At 52.3% G+C, this 17,853-nt stretch overlaps 1 protein-coding gene across 1 annotated transcript; it reads left to right on the top strand.

Moving 5' to 3' along the window:
* Nucleotides 1-8,138: 8,138 nt before the first annotated feature.
* Nucleotides 8,139-17,784, top strand: NCAPH (non-SMC condensin I complex subunit H). The gene is made up of 17 exons (XM_026085257.1): nucleotides 8,139-8,259; nucleotides 8,350-8,443; nucleotides 8,835-8,927; nucleotides 9,781-9,919; nucleotides 10,486-10,607; nucleotides 10,898-11,087; nucleotides 11,678-11,769; nucleotides 11,936-12,141; nucleotides 13,019-13,167; nucleotides 13,631-13,737; nucleotides 14,191-14,313; nucleotides 14,651-14,758; nucleotides 15,468-15,635; nucleotides 15,942-16,058; nucleotides 16,371-16,456; nucleotides 16,941-17,016; nucleotides 17,238-17,784. The coding sequence occupies exons 3-17, from the start codon at nucleotides 8,880-8,882 to the stop codon at nucleotides 17,295-17,297; spliced, it is 1,791 nt and encodes a 596-aa protein (XP_025941042.1). The 5' UTR covers nucleotides 8,139-8,259; nucleotides 8,350-8,443; nucleotides 8,835-8,879; the 3' UTR covers nucleotides 17,298-17,784.
* Nucleotides 17,785-17,853: the final 69 nt, after the last annotated feature.

Here is a 17,853-nt window from a genome sequence, read left to right as displayed (position 1 = left end):
GCGTTCGGAGACTAAAAACGCGTTTGAGCAATGGCTCCGGCAGAAACCCGACGGACGGGCCAACAGACCGACGCGAGAGCGACGCAAGTGCCGCGGAGCCGGGTCGGCGAGAGCGATTGTGGTCGTTTTTACCCCAAATCCTGCCCCGTGCCATCGCTTAGGAGAGGCCGCTGGGGCGACACGGGGTTGCAAACTGCCCCGCGCTTCGTGCACGTGCCCCAGGGCTGGCGGCAGCCTCCGAAAGTCGGCAGGCGGAAAAAAAAAACCCACCAAAAAAACCCTCTTCTCCAAGTTTTTTCCTCCCTCCGAGTGCCAAGCTGCCAGCTGTAACGCAGAGGCTTTTTTCCAGCTTTCTGCAGCCCGTTTCCCTGCTTTGCTGTCAGATCTCCGATTAGAAACGTGCTTGCAAAGCCGGGCGGTTTCTTTGTCTCTTTTCTGGCTCTCTGAAACGCAAAATAACCGCCGGGGCCGCMCCGGTACGATACGCTGAAATAACCAGGCACGCGCCGCACTGGCAGGGCCAGCCCGGCTCAAACGAGCCCCAAAACGCCGCAGAAGGCAGGGAAAAGGGGCTCCAAAACCCACATCCCAACCCAAATCCGTCTCCTTTCCCCCAGGGGACTGATACAACCTCGGGATCGCTCTCCCCCACCAGGAGCACAGACCAAGGAGCAGCAAATCCCCATTTCCATATGGACCTTAAGGTCCACCCGGTTGCTCGGAAATGCAGCTTTAACGCCCCGTTTTTCAATCCCTTCCTGGTGCAGAACAAACATGGCAAAAATCAGCTCAGGCCCTGCTTGCTCACCCCAAAAATCAAATAAAATAAGCAGGCAGTTTTGCAAAAAAGGAGCTCCTAGCTTGTGCTCACCATTAAAAAAAAAAAAAAAAGGCCTTTCAGGCTCCAATAATCTGTTTATAACCCACTAGTCACCCCACGCTGCCCCCAAACCTGTTTCCCGCGCACTAACGCATGCAGCACCCCGAGCGCTTGCATCTTCACTTTAGTTTGCAGCTAATAAGAGTTATTCCCGTAGCAGCATCCCCATCCAAAAAAGTGCAGCCCTCCGCCCCGCGTGGCCTCGCTCCAACCGTCGGGCTTCCCTACCTTTAAGTCCAGGCGGATTTTGGTAAATAAACAGGGGGTTTTTTTGCATGACGCCCGGTCGGCGGCTGGCAAAAGAGCCCACGGCAGGGACGGGAGGAGAAGGGGGCAGATGGGGCCGGTCCAAAATTAGGCGAAAGGAGGGTCGCGATGCAGGCAGCGGGTTTCGGGAGGACCCGTGCCTTGCACGGACCTCGTGGCCCTAACGAAAGGGGGGAACGTGGCCGTAATTAGCAGCCAGCCCTGCTTCCCGCGCTGGAGCAAAGCCCCCCGGAGCAGCCCGCCCTTGCAATCAGCTGCAGCCAACTGTAATGTGCCGTTTTTAATTAGAGGAGCAGTGCCGAGGCACAGCTGATCAGCGTCGTTGCCAAAGGCCCTGTCCCACTTGCCTATTAAGGCTGGTTTATTTATTTTCACAGGTCATTTTTTTTTAGCGGGCAAAAGGGAAAGGGGGAATAAACAGCAGCACCCGCTGCTGTGCCGTGCTTTGTGCAGGCATCTGCTCCCCGTTGAGCTTTGGCGCAGAAATCCCGCGTCTCTGGGTGGTTCAGCCCATCGGATGGGAGCGAGGGGTCGACGTCAACCTTTGCCGGAAGGGTTGGCAGCAGTTCCGCAATGCCCGCTGGAGAAAAGCGTGGGAGCACGCTGATGGGAGCCGGCTATTAAAAAAAAAACGCTCATCGGCCGAAGCCGTCAGCTCCAGAATCCGAAATCGGTGTAGCCCCGTCTGTGCCGGTTTGCCCATTTCTGCCGTTTTCCAAGCAAACGCCGAGCCTCGAGAGCATTCCCTGCCGCCGGGGCCCTGGGAAGGGACATTTATAGCAGAAACAACCCCCCCGCAATTCAAACCGAGCCCACCGTGGCATGCAAAACCCACGAAAAACGAGCGTTATCGCGCTTTGGGTCAGGGTCCAGGGAATTCAAGGTAGTTGTTTTACAAAGGAGGGGAGGAAACATGGAAAGGGATTATTCCCAGCTTGGCAAAGCGCTGCACGGCTCTTCTCTAACAGCCGGCATCCGCCTTCCCGAGCAGAGGCCGTTGCCACTCGTTGCATGCCGCCGGCCCCTCGCGCAGCAGGCAAAGCGCATTTGCGCCGTCCGCCACGCGCCCCCTCCACGGGGCCGGCTGCACGTCCTTAAATACTAACCGAACTCACCGGTTTCCCAAGCGGAGCCAAACCCGGCCGCGCGTCGGGCCGCGAAAAAAAACCCCGCGGCTGTTTTTCACCTGTGCGGTTGTGTCTTTTTATAGCTTTCCTCAGCCACCGCGGAGGGTTTGGCAGACTCCAGCGAACCCATCAATCCGATGATTTGCTATGGCAAAGGCACGAGTTCAGCTTAATTAGCATTTATGGATTCCACCGTGCTTTGCATAAATGTTTGCTTAATACACGAGTCGAAAATAACCCCAGAAAATGAAAATTAAGGATAGTTAATTGGTTGCGGCTATGCACCACTGTGTAAAATGGGGTTTCCATGGTGCCACATGGTCCGTTGGATCCTCGCGATAAAGTTGGACCTGAAGGAGAAACAGCTTTAGCTGAAAACCGAAAGGGAAGCAGCTTCTTCGCCTTCTTCATAAGACTTTGCGGACTCCTCAGTCGAATTTCTGGGCCGACTGCGGCGGATTTTTGCTTCCCCGCCGCGAAACGGGGGCCGCTCGGTGGAGAACCGCAGACGCCGCTCCATCACAGCCTCGCTGTTTAGACAGGCAATTACTCTTTATTACCGAACTAAACGAGTCGAGCATTAGCTAATGAAAGATTTGAAAACCGGCGGAGGCGGCGCAAAAGTCAACCCGATCCRATCGCAAGCGTGAAATGAGGATTAAGAGCGGTTTCGATATTTTGGGGGGGGGGGGCAGCCAAGTAACCGCGTTAAAATGCCTTTCCTCCACGCCGGCGAGATGCAAGCTCCTAAGGAGGGGAGGGAAGAGGGTGAGAGTAATTATTGCTAAAGAGGATGGTTAAGTGCGACGATGACGCTAATGGGTCTGATTAAGCCAGTGWTATTAATTTGAGCAATTTGACAGGCGGGGAAGTGTGTCGCCGAGGGGTCTAGGAGGTCCCGCTCTGACCCGGCTCAGCGCAGGGCTGATGCTACACGGGATCAGGTTGCTCAGGACCTTGTCCAGGCGAGGATCTCCCGCACCGGAGATCCCCACCGGGACCAGGCCACGCTGATCCCGCTTTTTCCCATCCCTTTTCATATAAGCGGCTGTAAGCTTCCCAAGAAAACACATTGTGGTTACAAAAGACCAAGGTGTCAAGAAGAAATACAGGCGCTTCCTGAAGCTCCAGCCCTTCCGAATAGCAATAGCTCCGAGGAGCATTGCCATGCAAAGCGTCTCCAGAAACGTATTGCTGTTACCGCAAACCCGATTGCGCTGTCCACGTTGATTGAAGCGCAAGGCACAAGATTTCAGGGAAGTAATGAGAGCAATTTAAGCAGAGGTGAAAAGAGAAGAAAGGGAAAAGGAGAGTCGTTCTGAATCACTCTTGCTTTCTGCAAAGCGGCACGCAGCTACGCTAGCTCAGCGGCAGATAATATCTGTATTGAAGGACGTGCAGTTGATTATTAYGAGCTGTTCACAGTCCAAAAGCCTCTCTTGATTCAGGGCATAATCAAATGGGCTGCAAATTTGCATTTAAATTGAGGCATTTAGGAATCCTTACCCCAAAGAGCAGCTGTCTTCCTYGGTTGATGCTTTTGATGGCCTTCACAAAGGAAGGCAAAAATTGTGCATGACTTTAAAAACCGGAACAGCCCCCAAACTGGTACTGCTGCCCTTGGCCGAGACATCCTTCTCCACGAAGGATGGGATGGATATCCACCTCCGAACTGTGCCACAGCAATAATCCTCCAGCCTCATCCTCCAGCCAGCAGAGAACCAATTAGTTGGAGGTGTAGACTTAAAGACTTGTAGCACTAATGTTATCAGTCATGACCTCTCCCCCCAGCACCACGGGTTGAAGGATTGCTCTGACACCCGAAYGGACACCAGCGGCAGGCGTTATCCACACCAATATTTGTTCAGCTGCAAAAAAAGGTCACAGACGGGTGGCAGAGGCACGCCGGGACACCTCCAGGGACATCTGAGTCATGTGGCATGCCCAGGGGGTTGGAGCCCAGGGAGGCAATGCACTTTGGATGCAGTCAACTGCGTGAGCAGCTCTGATCCGAGATGCTCCCTGAAGATAAACCCTCCCTGAGGACCAGGTCGATGCTTTGCGCAAGCCGAGAAGCGCAGCAAAGCGAGGTGTCCCACGCTGCAAACCATCTTCTTTCCCTTCCACGGAGCAGAAGGGTTCAGAAGATGCAGCCGTGGGGACAACTGTTCAAATCYGGGTTGCAAACCCGGTTAGCAGTCTTTGCTAGCTGCACCTCGAGGGGTGCAGGCTGGCGGTTGTATCCGGACCAGCCTGCTCGTTTCCCCCTCTTCGATTGTAAGGGAATGTTGCCAGGAACAACGCGAGACGCGCGTGGGCACAGCCAGATCCGAGCCGGGCAGCGGCACGGTCTCCGACAACGCGCCCCGCCAACACGGCTGCGCTGCCGCCTCCTCCTCCTCGCTGCTGCCTTCCCCAGCAGCCTCGGAGAATTGGCAGCRCCAGTCGCATCTCTCATCCGCTTTGGACCCCGGCAGTCTTCCCTTGATTGCTTCTCTGGGACCTTGAGGGCTTTTCCGCAGCTGGAAGCGCGAGCCTGTGCTATGCCCGCGCTACGGGTGATTTATACATCGCTGCACTTSAGGGGTTATTTTTACATTTGATTTTGCAGCTGTTACTGGGGCTGCGGAATCCGGGATTTTAGAGTGCAAATACTTCACCTGGTGATAAAAAACAAGAGGTGGCCTGTAAACCCGCTTCAGATCATCCTTCGCACTCTGGCTTTCCCCAGGGCCCCCTAAGGGGTCCGAGGCGGCAAAGTCCAAGCTGTGCTAGTGCAAATCGTACTACAGCCAAATCAGCGGAAAGCAGAGGCAGACGAGAGGGACACCAAGGACGGCGAGAGGAGGAGGTGTAAGAGCCCCGAGCCCCGCACACAGGCGGGCTGCAGGGAGGCAGGAGCAAGCTGAGCTGATGGGGTGGGTTTGGGCACAGCTTAAACACAAGGATTTGAACCTCTTGGACCGGAGCAACCAGGCGGTTTGTACCCTGAGTCCTCCGCATTGGGACAGGCACCAGCACAAGTCACAGCTCCTCTGCACGTGTCTTTTGAGACGCAGCCCTGAGTGAGGGCAGAGGAAGGCTGCTCAGGAACGGGTCTTCCCAGGGAGACCCACGAGGAATCGAACCATTTTCCACTACCTCTTCCCGAGGCTTAAAAGTCTTCCTTGCGCCCCAAAACACGAGCACGGCAGAAAGCGGCTTTGCACCACCAACAAACCAGGCTGAAAGCAGACTGCGTTCTCGAAGGAAAAAACACCAGGGTGTCTATCTGCAAAAGGGATCTGCATTGAAAATCAAAAACAAGAGCCTTCCAAGTCACTATCAGCAGCCAAGGCAGATATTAAATCACTTTTCATTACTGAGATGAGCTACACTTGTTTGCATAAGAAYACCACCAGTGGGTTAATAAATGCTCCCAATTTGTTGTAGCACAYGGAAATTACCAGATAATCTTTAGGTTTTGGGTCATTTATGAAGGCGTGCRGCAGTCCAACAAAAGGAGACCCTCCCTGTGCACTTTCAACTGTCTTAATCACCGCAGCACGTCCACGGTCACTGGACATTAGGGACCGGTTGAGATGGGTCCATATGGAAACACCCTGGATCCACGCTGAAACCAAGCGCTGCCCGTGGGATGCGCAGCCCCATCACCGTGGACGAGCCCCCACCAAGTCGTGCCGAGGCCTGACGCTCGCAGGCCAGCTGGCGCGCTGGGGGTAGYGGTCCCGGTAACCCCAGAAGGCTGCGAGTTCAACGCTCCCCRGCTCTATTTTTAACCTGAAGATCCCCGTTGCTAAGCTACACGTGTTGTGGGTTCGGAACGGTCAGCGCATCCCACCCCTGGGACCGGCCGAGCAATGCAGCAGCCCTGCGGACGTGACCGGCGAGGTTTTGAGCCTGTTGCGGCAGGTGCCGCAGTCAAACAGAAGCGCTCGCCTCCCTGCTCTTTTCCTCATCCCCCAGACTCTCTGCCCCCTCTCCAGCACTTGCCTGCACGAGGAAACATTCCCGGTTTGGGGCTAGCCTGAAGCTGCCTATAGCTCTGGCACAGTGCAGACAAGCGGGTGGAAAACTACCGGGAGAGCAGCAGGCAATTGCTGTCTGGTGGGTGGACAGACTGCTTTCCCTCATAAGTCATTTTTACCAGCTCACACAGCAAACCTTATAAGAGCCCCCAGCATACCTCCACAAGGGAAGAATCCAGCATACYTCCACCTACCGGGGGATTTTCGGGAACCACCCGAAACACATTCCCCCAGCAAACACCCACTGGCAGGTGTGAGACATAAATCAAGTTTCCCAAGTTACTGCCGCCGATTTATTAGTTTGGGAGCTGATCACAGGGACAGCTGCCATTTGTAAAAGTTCTTGCCACCAAATGATGCATTCGCTTAATTTCCAGTCAAACAGAGCCTGAATATTTCTGTCCTTGCCAGCATCCAGGGGCTGAGGATAATAAAATGCTCCACACGTTGCTACTGCCGCAGCAGGAATGATAATTTATTTGAACATTAAAAACCCTCATAGCTCCTTCAGCCTCTTTCATTTCAGATGTATAGCTTGAGGTTTTGTTTTGTTTACAGCAACCATTAAAAGCTTCCCTACGAGGCCTTTACTTACAGGAAAGGAAAACACATTATCAAAAGCCTAACCTGGCTTTTACAGCCTCTCCATGTTAGCCTGGCCCAAACAGAACRGCTGAGGGAAGGGGCCAGAGCCCCTCACTCCAGAGGGCGAGTTGTGCGGGGGCAGAAAGTCCCCACAGGGTTTTTGTCCCTCACACAAGTCACTTAGTCTCTCGGGCTTACTGCCCTTAGAAGAGCCCTCTGGGTGCTACAGCTTTGCTTTCGAGCAAACACTGGTCGCCCGAAGTTTATYCTTTTGCCATTTTCGGGCTGTCTGGAGTCGCTGCAGACACAGCCTAATTGCACGGAGGCTCCTCGGCAGCTCTGTTTGGGGAGCGGGAGGCTGCCACCAAGGCTGGCCGCAGCGGGGAAGGCCAGGCCTCTGGGGGATGCTGCTCCCGACTAAGGCAGAGCCGGGATCAAACCACCTCTTCTCCTCCTGCCCCCCCCAGCGGCTCAGGCTGCAACACCACCTCCCCGTCGGGAAGAAATCGAAACGCCAAAGGGCAGGCACAGGTTCGGGCAATCTCGCTGACCCTTTGCTGTCGCTTCCGCTGTGCAGAACGCGCTACGAAAGAAAATAAAATAATAATGAAACACACAGCTTCGTCTCCCCCATCCTGTAGCCCTTCCTCAGGCGCGCAGCTCCGAGCGCAGAGCATTTAGCCMAGCGCTGCGTCCCACCCGGGGGGTCCGGAGCCTCTCGGGGGCAAAGCGAAGCACCGCCCGGGCGGCCTCGCTCCGCAGGCCGAAGCCCCGGGGGCCACCGAGGACCGAGCGGAGGGCTCGGGGCTGCGGTGAAGGGCCGCTACCGCCGCCGAGCCGGTAACGCCATGAAGGAACAGCGATGGCGCCGCCGCCCCCTCAGCGCCGGCCCCGCCCCGCGGCCGTTACGCGCGGCGCCTGCGCAGTAGCCGCGCGCGCGGCGATTCAAACCGGGCGGTCGCGGCGCTGCGCGAGGAAAAAAGGGGGAAGGCCGCCGGGAGGGGAGGGCGGGGAGGAGAGCCGCGCGCTGATTGGCGGGGCTGCCGAGGAGCCGCGCGCTGATTGGCCGAGGGCCCGGGCGCTGCGCGCTGATTGGCCGGGAGGGGAGGGGCGGGCGGGAAGCCAGCGGCGGCGGGCCTGAGGCGAGGATGAGCGGCGGCGGCGGCACCCCGCGCTGTGGCGGCGGCGGCCGCCGCGCCGCCGCCGAGTCCCCCGCGCCGCGGCCCCTGGGCGCCGCGGGCACCTCCGCGCTGGCCGTCTGCCCCGGCAATGACGACGAGCGGGAGAGGAGGCAGCGGCGGCGCTCGCGGGCCACCGACTTGCAGCTCGGCAGCACCGAGTCGCCGCTGGGCCTCGTCTCGCCGGTGCCAAGGTAGGACCGGGCCGGGCCGGGCCGGGCCGGGCCGGGCGGGGGGCGATAGTCCCGGCTCCCCGCCCCAGCGTGACCCGTGTCGCCCCGCAGGCAGGCGGACGCGTCGCTGCCGGCCATCCCGCAGTGGACGAACACGCAGATCTCGGAGCACTACTCCACCTGCATCAAGCTCTCCACCGAGAACGTGAGTCTCCGTGCCCGCAGGGTGGCCCAGCGCCGCGGTGGCCCCGGGCCGGGACAGGAGGAGGAGGAGGRGGGCAGGGGGAGTTTGGCTCCGTGTCACCCGGTGGCACATTTCATCGGTTATTCTTCCTGCAAGACCACTGAACTAATAACCGAGTGCGTCACCCTTGCAAGACACCTCTTTAAACCACCTTTACAGCRTAATCAAGTCAGATGTGACAAAGAGCACATTCCCTTGGCTGTAAATACCCCCACAGGACAGTGGTTTCGGCTGTAAATACCCCCAYGGGACAGTGGTTTCAGTTATAAATACCCCCACAGGACCGTGGCTCTCGGACAGATTGACAAGTGTCATTTTCCAGGTATCCACTCTCAGCTCTGCTTTGTTTCAGAAAATCACCACGAAGAATGCTTTTGGCTTACACCTTATAGACTATATGACAGAGATACTGAAACAGAAGGACTCYGAACTGACCAACTTCAAGGTGAGAGAAATTGCTGCCGGGTCCCTGCAGTGCTTTGCCTCTGCCTTGCACTTAACATAAGGTTTCCTAAATACCAAACCTCAARTAAGTCTGCAGCAGACTGAAGGCACGCGGGCTGTTACTTTTAGCAAAACATCTGGAAGAAGCCACACAGTAACTTTTAGTACAAGTTTATAGYGTTGAATTCTTTTGTACCACAGGAATTAAAGGCTAAATTCTCATCTGTTATGTTCCTTCAAAACAAGGGCTTGTTTAAAAATAAGAGTTGTGAGGCTTCATTGGGTGTTATAGCCAGTAAGAGAACAAGGCCATAAAAGAAAGGAAGTTAGCATGACTGAGTCTAGCGGATATCAGGCATCGATCAAAATAAGAACTTGCYGGGGCAAAGACCTACTAGCTATAATAGTTTGCTGATGCTAGGAGGGAGAGCAGAATTCTTGAATGAGCAAATATCAGGGCTTTCGAACACGGCCTCTAGGAATCTGAGCTAGCGGTCTTACAGCTGAGGAAACTAGAGCAGTGACAGGAAGCTGCATGCAGGTTTCGAGTAGGTTGCCCTTCACTTTCCTGGGTGAGTCTGTGATCTGAAAAGGACACTTGGCATTTCCTGTGCCTTCCTTCTTTTGATTTTGTCACGTGGGTAAAATAGAATGACACCAAGAGGATGTGCCGCTAGGTCTCCGATAGGTTTCAGAATAAATCCTTTTCCTGTTGTTCACAGTTTTGCTGTTAAAACAGAGTAAGCATCTTTCAGAAATTCAGGCCTGCAGCTTGTCTTCTGTGTTTGCCACCTTCTGGATGTGACTTGTTCCTTTCTAACTCGAAAAATTGCATGCTGTGTTCCTGCTGTCAGATAGCAGCTGGCACCCTCGATGCCAGTGCGAAGATTTACGCAGTGCGAGTGGATGCAGTCCATGCGGATGCATACAAAGTTCTCGGAGGCTTGGGCAAGGACTCGGCGCCTACAAAGAACGAGGAGAGCAGAGAAGAAGGTGTGCCATTGACTCGATTTCTGTTAAGGTGTTCCTGGTTCCACCTACAAGCGAAACAGTGTCAGTGTACTTATGTAGCACCCGTGCATTTCGAAGCGCTTCGTGCATCTGGGAAAGTACTGCTAGCTTCATTTTTTTCCAAGGGCTGGGAAATACCAAATTAGTTTGCCTGGGTGCTGAAGTAGACAGAGCTGAGCTGAGAACGTGGATCTGATGTTCAGTCCTGTATTCGACAATTAGTTGAGTTAGATTTGAATGCAAACCAACGGTGGCCTAATTTGAGGCATGAAGTGCCCTGCTCCTTGCTGTCCTTTGCTTCAAAATGAAAATGCGCTCCTAAGAAAAAATAGAGAAGATGAAAGGAAATGCAGCATCCGGGCGATGAAACGTCGGCGGTTCATGCTAATAGATACCCAGTTGGGTAACTTCACGCCCACTCATTTTTTGGGCGTGTGTGTGTGTTTGGCTGTACAAACTGAAGTGAAATTTTTAAGTTGTGTCATCTCTCAGCTCTAGGGCATTTTAGCAACTTTTCTAAGTGAAACTTGTTCTAATTTTCCTTTTAGAAGAAAGCGCTGCAGCTCCTGAGACTGGCAAGAGAGTTGGGACAAAGAAAAAGCGCTCATTTAAAACCATAGAACAGAACTTGAATAACATCAATGTGTCGGAGGCTCGTCACAGATCTGAGGTGGGTGAAGGGGCTGATGTAGCAGCTGCATTCTGGTGGAGGAAAGGAGACATCTCCTCGTCTTCCTCATTTCTTTCTTTTTTCCTCATCGTGGCAGCCTCTTTTGGGCTCTAACATTCATACGTGTGTCCGTAAATTGTGCTGTTACAGCAAGATTGTTCCTAGTTGCGTATATCCCTCCTGTGCGAGGCAGCTGTAAGGGCTCTCTACTAGCTGAAAAAGATACATGTCAGAAGACCAGTGTCACCCCATCCATCTGCTTGATTCTGTGCTTGATTCCATACCTGTAGGTTGATCCCATGTTCCAGAAAACAGCAGCATCTTTTGACGAATGCAGCACAGCTGGCATTTTCCTCACTGGTCTGCATACCCACAGCTGCCACAGCGAGCTCCTCTTTGATTCGAAAATCGTGCCTCTCCCGTCTTCCGAGACGCTTGCGCTGCCAAGCTCTGCTCCTGTGAAAGTGGCGGATTTAAAGCGTGAGTGCCAGTAACCACTAAGCAATGGGCCCATCCAGACCTTTCCATCCTTTCTAACCTCCCAGATGTGCTCCTTTTAGGCTCAGCCAGCTTGAGTTACGCTTTTGTTCACTGCTTGGTTTTTCTTTCTCAGCTACCCTTTGGCACTGTTGCTCTGATCCTGCTCAAATTGAGACTTGTTGTTGAGAAACTAGGAACCTCCTAGGTTTTAGATCGCTACATGTAGCTTAAACTCTGGCAGATCTGTCACGCAGCATGTATACATGGTCTGAGCTGCACGGCAGTTGAGTTTGCGCCATATTAAGGGCTGACCTTTTTAAAGTGCTTTAAGCCTGTCTGTGCTGCCAAACCCTTCTGCTGTGACAAGATTCCCAGTCCTGTGGCCACCCTTGAGTTAGGGTAGCAACTGACCTCTCCCCTTCTGCTCAGAGATGAGACCAAGTGCTTTCACAGTGAGCCCTGCACTGTACTTTCGAGAAGAGCTGCCTACATGCGAGGCTTTAAGAATGTTTTCACATCTGGAACTTGCTTCMGCTGCCAGTTGCTTTATCCTGCATCTAATCTCTCCTTTTTGCTCTCCTTGGCTGTAGCCCTGCTAGAGCAGTGTATTGAAAAACGCCCCATCTGCTCTTCCTTGGCTGGTTTCCAGTTCACACAGTGGGATGCTGAATCCCACGATGAGGTACGTTTGTTGGCTCTGTTTAAGGTGGGATACTTGAGCTGYGTTCTGTGCTCCCTGCTGCATCTCCCCCAAAGAGATGTCCAAGATAGAGAGGGCAGTGGGATGTTACTCTGTAGAGCCACTGGTGTCCTGTGACTTTTCCGCTGGGCACCCTCTCGTTCTGCAGTCGGTGTCAGCCCTGTTGGATAAATTTAAGAAGAGCGACCAAGTGTTTGACATCAATGCGGAGATGGACAGCGATGTCGAGGACGGTGTTCCCACCCTGCCAAATGATGACTTCGGTGCTGACTCCCCCAACTGTACGCTAGCAGACAAAATCGGGGAATTCACAGGAAGCCTCAAGACCCTTGGGACAATCCGTGAGAGCAAAAGGTGAGTAGTCAGTGAAAATCCATTGCAACCGGAGAACAGTGCTCAGAGAACCTGACTGTAGCTGAAGGAAGGGGACAGTCCCTTCAAGGAGTCTGCGTTCTTCCRATTCCTCTTGGACGAAGGAGAAGAATCCCAGAAACTAGGCCCAGAGCAAAGCTTCCCTTTCTCTGCCAAGTTCCTTGCTGGGGGATTACGGATACCCTTAGATGATACAAAGAAGCCAGCTGTGCGAGTGGCTGCTGACCAAGGGTTTCTGGATGAAAATTTTAGAGAGACATTTTGGGGTGTTGATGCTTTGGGGGAACTGACAACTGATATAACGTGTCAAAAGGAGGCAAGTCAGCTTCCCTTTTAAAGACACTTTCTGGGTCGCTGATGCCCAACTCCCACAGCATGTCGGGCTGAATGGTTTCTTCCAGTGGCAGAAGGTTGCGTGCTGATGTCCCACTCCTGTTGTTAGGATCTGGCTTTCTGGGATCTTTAACTTATGTGCTCGTGTTTCCCATCTGGATATATAGCTTGCTTTCTGCTTGAGTTCAGGTATGTCCAGGAACGTATTACAGGAACATCTTTGCACTTTTCATATGGTTCAGGCTTCCAAAGAGTTATTGCTTGTCTGCACCCTCTGCACCTGAGTTTTCAGCCTGCCCTTTGGCAGCAAATCAACCTCTGTTGTTGCAGCAACTTCACAAATTCACTGTGCAATACCCACAGCACCGTTGCTGATTAAAGAGCAGGAGTTTTGCACATATACCAGCAGAGGGAGCAGGGAGCATCTGTACAGAGCTGGTCCTGGTATTAAATGTCCAGTCCTTGTCCAGTGGCAGCGGTGTGACCAAGGAATCATTTCACTGAGTGGTGTGTATGCTCTTTCCAGAATTGATGCGGTTCTTCCGGGAGAGGGAGACATCGGCACCATGTGCCTCCACCTCTCCATGAAACCAGGAGAATACTCCTACTTCAGTCCCCGAACTCTGTCCATGTGGGCTGGCCCAGAGCACTGGCGTTTCAAACCTCGTCACAAATGTACGTATTTACAGACAGCACTTATGTTAACAATTCAGCTACTGTCAGATCGTCCTCTTGTTTAGAGATGGATGGCTTCTGAGTCATAAAGCAGGGACAGTCAAGATGGGGACCAGCCTGCATGGCTCTTTTCTAGCCAGAGTGGAAACAATACTGAGTCTGGACACCAGGAAGGGAAGCATGCTCCCAACAGGCTCAGTTAGCAAGAGTACTAATACAGATCCTGGTGTTGTTTCCCACCTCCTGCATAAAAAGTGAAGATTAAATTAAACTTTCTGCTTCTATAAAAAGATAATGATTCCTTTAAAATATAAAGTCAAGGACAACATATGTTRCTTTTCACTAGAGAAGAGAAAAGGCCTGGTTTTTAGAAGATATGGGTGACCTTTCTGTGTGGAGTAGACAACCAAGTAAGCATGTTGTCTTAACTCTGTCACAAAGCATTAAATGTCTCTTTCTGCAGCGGATGCTGTCTCTGAAAAAGAGACCAAGAAGAAGAATGCAAAGAAAGTGTTTGAAATCAACTTTGATGAGGATATTGACTTTGAGGTGTATTTCCGTAAGACTAAGGTAAGCACTGAGTTTCTACCTCTGTCTCTTTTTGCTCTCGCTTCTGCCATATCAGTGTGTCTTAGAATTCTTGCCTGCTAACAGCTCACCTGGTTCTCCTGCGAAACTGGCTCTGTAAACCCATCACTATGCACATTCGTTTGGGCGGGTCCTTCTGACTCCAGGTCATGTTGCAAATGGAGAGTTTTTAAATCAACCATGGGGTAAAGAAGAGGGCAGGATTCTTCCTGGCTAAKACTCTGCCAGTAAGAGAGACCCTGCAGGCCCCGCTGTGTATCCCAGGATGCTGTGCATACGGCTCTGGGTGCACTGACTGGACCAGTGCTGAATTCCGCTTTGGAGGCATCTTGGAACTTCCTCCTTTCAAACAAAGACTTGTGTTCAAAGCATTTAGTTGCACATTAATCTTGTGAATAGGGGATGTCACATGGATAAAGATAATACCTTCCACAGGCAGCTGTAACTCTGGCCAAATCCATCCTGGAAAGCCAGAACGTGAAGAGCACCACACTTCCGACAGACTTCAACTATGACCCTAACAACATTGTCCAGCTGTTCCTCAAACCAGCTGTCAAGGTAAGAGTCTTCTCCAAAAGCCTGTTAGCAATGGCTCCATGCACACAACCACCCTTGCCATCAGCTTGAAGTACTCCAGGATGCTCCTTGGGGCAGGAGAATGGCCACCACGATGCCTTTCGCTGAACTGACCCTCTTGCAGATGACAAATGGGTTCTGCTTGGCTGCTGTGCTTTACAAGGCGGGGAAAAAGGAATGGGTGGTGGGCTGGTATGTAAGGAGGAGAAGGAGCCAGCAGGCTGGAATAGGGGAAGGTGGTTAATTAACAAGGTGCAGGCATTGTTTGGGGAAATGTTTAGAGTTTTTCCATTTCCTTACCCTGGTCTCGTCTCTGCAGCTCTGCCGGGTGGCTGTGCCAGGCAGCTCGTTGGATCACGAAGATGAGATCGGCGAGTATGATTACAACAACCCCAATGACACCTCCAACTTCTGCCCTGCATTGCAGGTAACCGGGGGCAAGCAGATTTCTCTCTGTTGCACATACGCGATATGCAGCAGGAATAACTTAGGGAGAATCTGTGGCCAGAATTCATCCCTAGAGAAAAAGAATTGGCATCGCAAATTGTGACAAAGCCATACAAGTCTCTGCACACACCTCTGTCCCTTCACTCTTGGTACTGTGATGGCATCAACTAAACTGTCTAGCTTTGGAGTTTGCCAGTCAATTTGCTGCAGAAACTTCATTCCAGCCCTTCCATGCACACCTCTGCAGTCACCTCTACGGTGGCATTTACTTCTAGTGATACTTGCTCCCAGCTGTCTTGAGCTCCTGCTGGAGTATGTTTCTTCTGAAGCTTCAGCTTTCTGCCAAGCCAATGCAGCCTTGTGAGTGTGTTTATGACAAGTCTCAGCTAATCCCACGCTGGCAGAAGAGCCCTCATCTCTTGTCTTTCCATATAGAACAGTCTTCTGGTATTCTAGGTCTCTATCTCTAGGTCTAGGTCTGTCTCTAGGTTGGTCTCCTTTGGTCTTAGCTTTAGCCCAAGCTAAGCACTGTTAGGAGAGGCTGAATAAGAAAATTCTTCCATGGGAAAGGTAGACAGGTATCTAGTCACTCTGAGGGATGGGTGCTCCTGTTAGCTCAATGGAGGACAACTCTGGCTCCTCAAAGATGTCTGTGGAGTGGCCTCACTGGTGCATCTGTTCTTGATCAGGCTGCAGACAGTGATGACGACAATGACCCCGTTGAACTCATGGGCCAGACGGAGGAGTCTAACCTTACCACCCACCCTGCGAGTCAAGACGCTGAGCTCAACGGGATTGTCGGTGGTGTTGATGTCACAACGTATGGAGAGTTGAACCTCATTGCTGAGCCCCAGAAGGTAAGGATTCACATGTTATCCCCATACTGTGAACTGCTCACTAAGCAGGTCTGGAGCAAAGCCTCTCAACACCTGAGATGATAGTTTTGCTGGCACAGGATCTCCTGGGCTTGCTACTGGAATCCTTATTCCCAGATGGACCTTTGCGGAAGGGAAGACAATTAAAAATCAAGGGTTTAATAGCAGGACAGCACTCACTGTTGTTCCCAAGGGAGAACCATGTTTTGGTTGTTCTTGTGGTCCTGACCAAGGATACAGCTTCTTCTGCTCGGTTGCTCTCAGCTAACTCCAAATGTCTGTCCTCAGGTCAATAAGATAGCAATTCAGTATGCAAAGACAGCCAAGAAAATGGACATGAAGAGGCTGAAGCAAAACATGTGGGACCTCTTGATTGATGGACAGAAGAAACAAACAGTGGCAGAGGTGAGTGTAGGGGAGGACTCCAGATGGACACATCTTGCCAGATACGTCAAGAGGCCTGAGGATATGAGAATGTCCTACAGGTAACTATGCTTAGCTCCTGTGGAGACAGTCTTGGACAAGTAGAGGAGCAATTCCTCTCCAGTAGTTTTGCTCCCATGGGATGGTTGGCAAGTATGGACTTTGAGCGGTGACTATACCTGCAGTACAGGAAGGTGGCACTCTTGCAGTGCTTGCTGTCCGTCCACAAGGCTGTGCGCTGAGTCCCTGGGAGGAAAACCTGCCTCAGCAGTGTCTGTTTTTTTTGCTAAACAGATGGAAGATGTGGAGCAAGAGWCGGACAAATCAGCAGTAGCAGGCGAGAAGGTCTTCAGCGGCATCACAAAGGACCTGATCCACAGGTAGAAAGGCCCTAAATTGGGTCAGAACAAAGCTGGGACAGGCTTCAGCTGATCTTGGGCAAATGCTGACCCATCTGGGTCGGTTATGACCTGCTGCCTGAACCCTGATGCTGTTTTGGTCACAGATATCCTTAGTCCATGCCGTTACGTCATTCTAGATGATAGCCTTGGATCTGTCAATAYGGACGGCAATCTGAAGATGACTCACTGAGACGAGTCACTCCCCCATACAATGCCTGTGATTGATTTTCCATGCTAGTGTCTGAAATTTTAATCAAAAAAATCTGTTCCTCTCACTCTCTGGGTTTGCATGGGGGAAGCTACAGGTTGCATTTGGCTTGGCAGATACCTTGCTAGCAAGAGGGGCAAAGCAGAGAAAAATGGGGACTTGGGGAGGACCTGCCGCACATGCTCCATCAAGAGGGTTTCAGTGCCTAGTTTCTGGCCAGTCTAACCTCCTCCCTTCTCTTGCTCTGTTTCATAGATTGCCTTCTGTGATGGCTAAGAATCTGTCYGTCCCGCTAGCGTTCGCCTGCCTCCTGCATTTGGCAAATGAGAAGGTAAGTACGCTGCCTGCACGCAAGGTGTGAGCAACACCTGCGAAGAGCATTGCTCTKGGTTGGAGCAGTGGGTGGAACTGCACAGCAAAAATCACCAGGAACAAGAAGATGGGGCGCAGGTCTTGCTATGTCAGGACTACACAACTTAAGTACCTGTTTCATGTTTACCATAAACATGAACTGGACTCTGCTGAATTTGTTTTTTCTTCTCCTTTTTCCAGAATCTGAAGCTGGAGGGCACAGAGGACCTGTCTGATGTCCTAGTGAAACAAGGAGACTGAGCCCTGGGCAAAGCAGCTCACCAAGACTGGCCCTACAGGACAGAGCTCTGCTCTCCCAGCAGACCAGTGCTCCCTCTGGACTTGCTCATCAGTGGCAGATTTTTCCTCGTCCCAGCAGCATTGCTGGGCCATCCCACTGGTGTCTGCACCTCAGGAAGACTTTTAAATCATGGATGCCCTGACTAAACATAGGGCCCCCATAGGGATGGACAGTTGCAGCTCAGCCTGCCTGGCTCTTGTCACCTTGAATCCATCACCTCTTTCCTTGGGCCTTGGTAGCAGAGTTCCACAATCTCTCTGTGAACTGCCAGTGCCTGCTAGCAAAAGGCCCCTCTGCGTGTTGCTGTCTGCCTGTCTGATTTCCAGTGTGTAGACTGACTGTTGTTCATGTCTCCAGTTCCTCCTGTAGTCCTGTGCCTGCTCATCCCCTGAAATGATTTACCTTTTGTACTGAGCTTAAAGATAATAAATTGCTACAGACTTTTTAGATGGGCCTTTGAGATGGGGAAAGAGGAATCGGACAGAAAATRGGTAAAACAGGCAAGGTGGGTGGAGA

This window comes from Apteryx rowi, unplaced genomic scaffold (genome assembly GCF_003343035.1).
Source record: "Apteryx rowi isolate R43461 unplaced genomic scaffold, aptRow1 scaffold_662, whole genome shotgun sequence".
In the NCBI taxonomy this organism is placed as follows: Eukaryota; Metazoa; Chordata; class Aves; order Apterygiformes; family Apterygidae; genus Apteryx; species Apteryx rowi.
The sequence above is the reverse complement of the archived record's forward strand: the minus strand, read 5'-3'. Positions and strand labels throughout refer to the sequence as shown.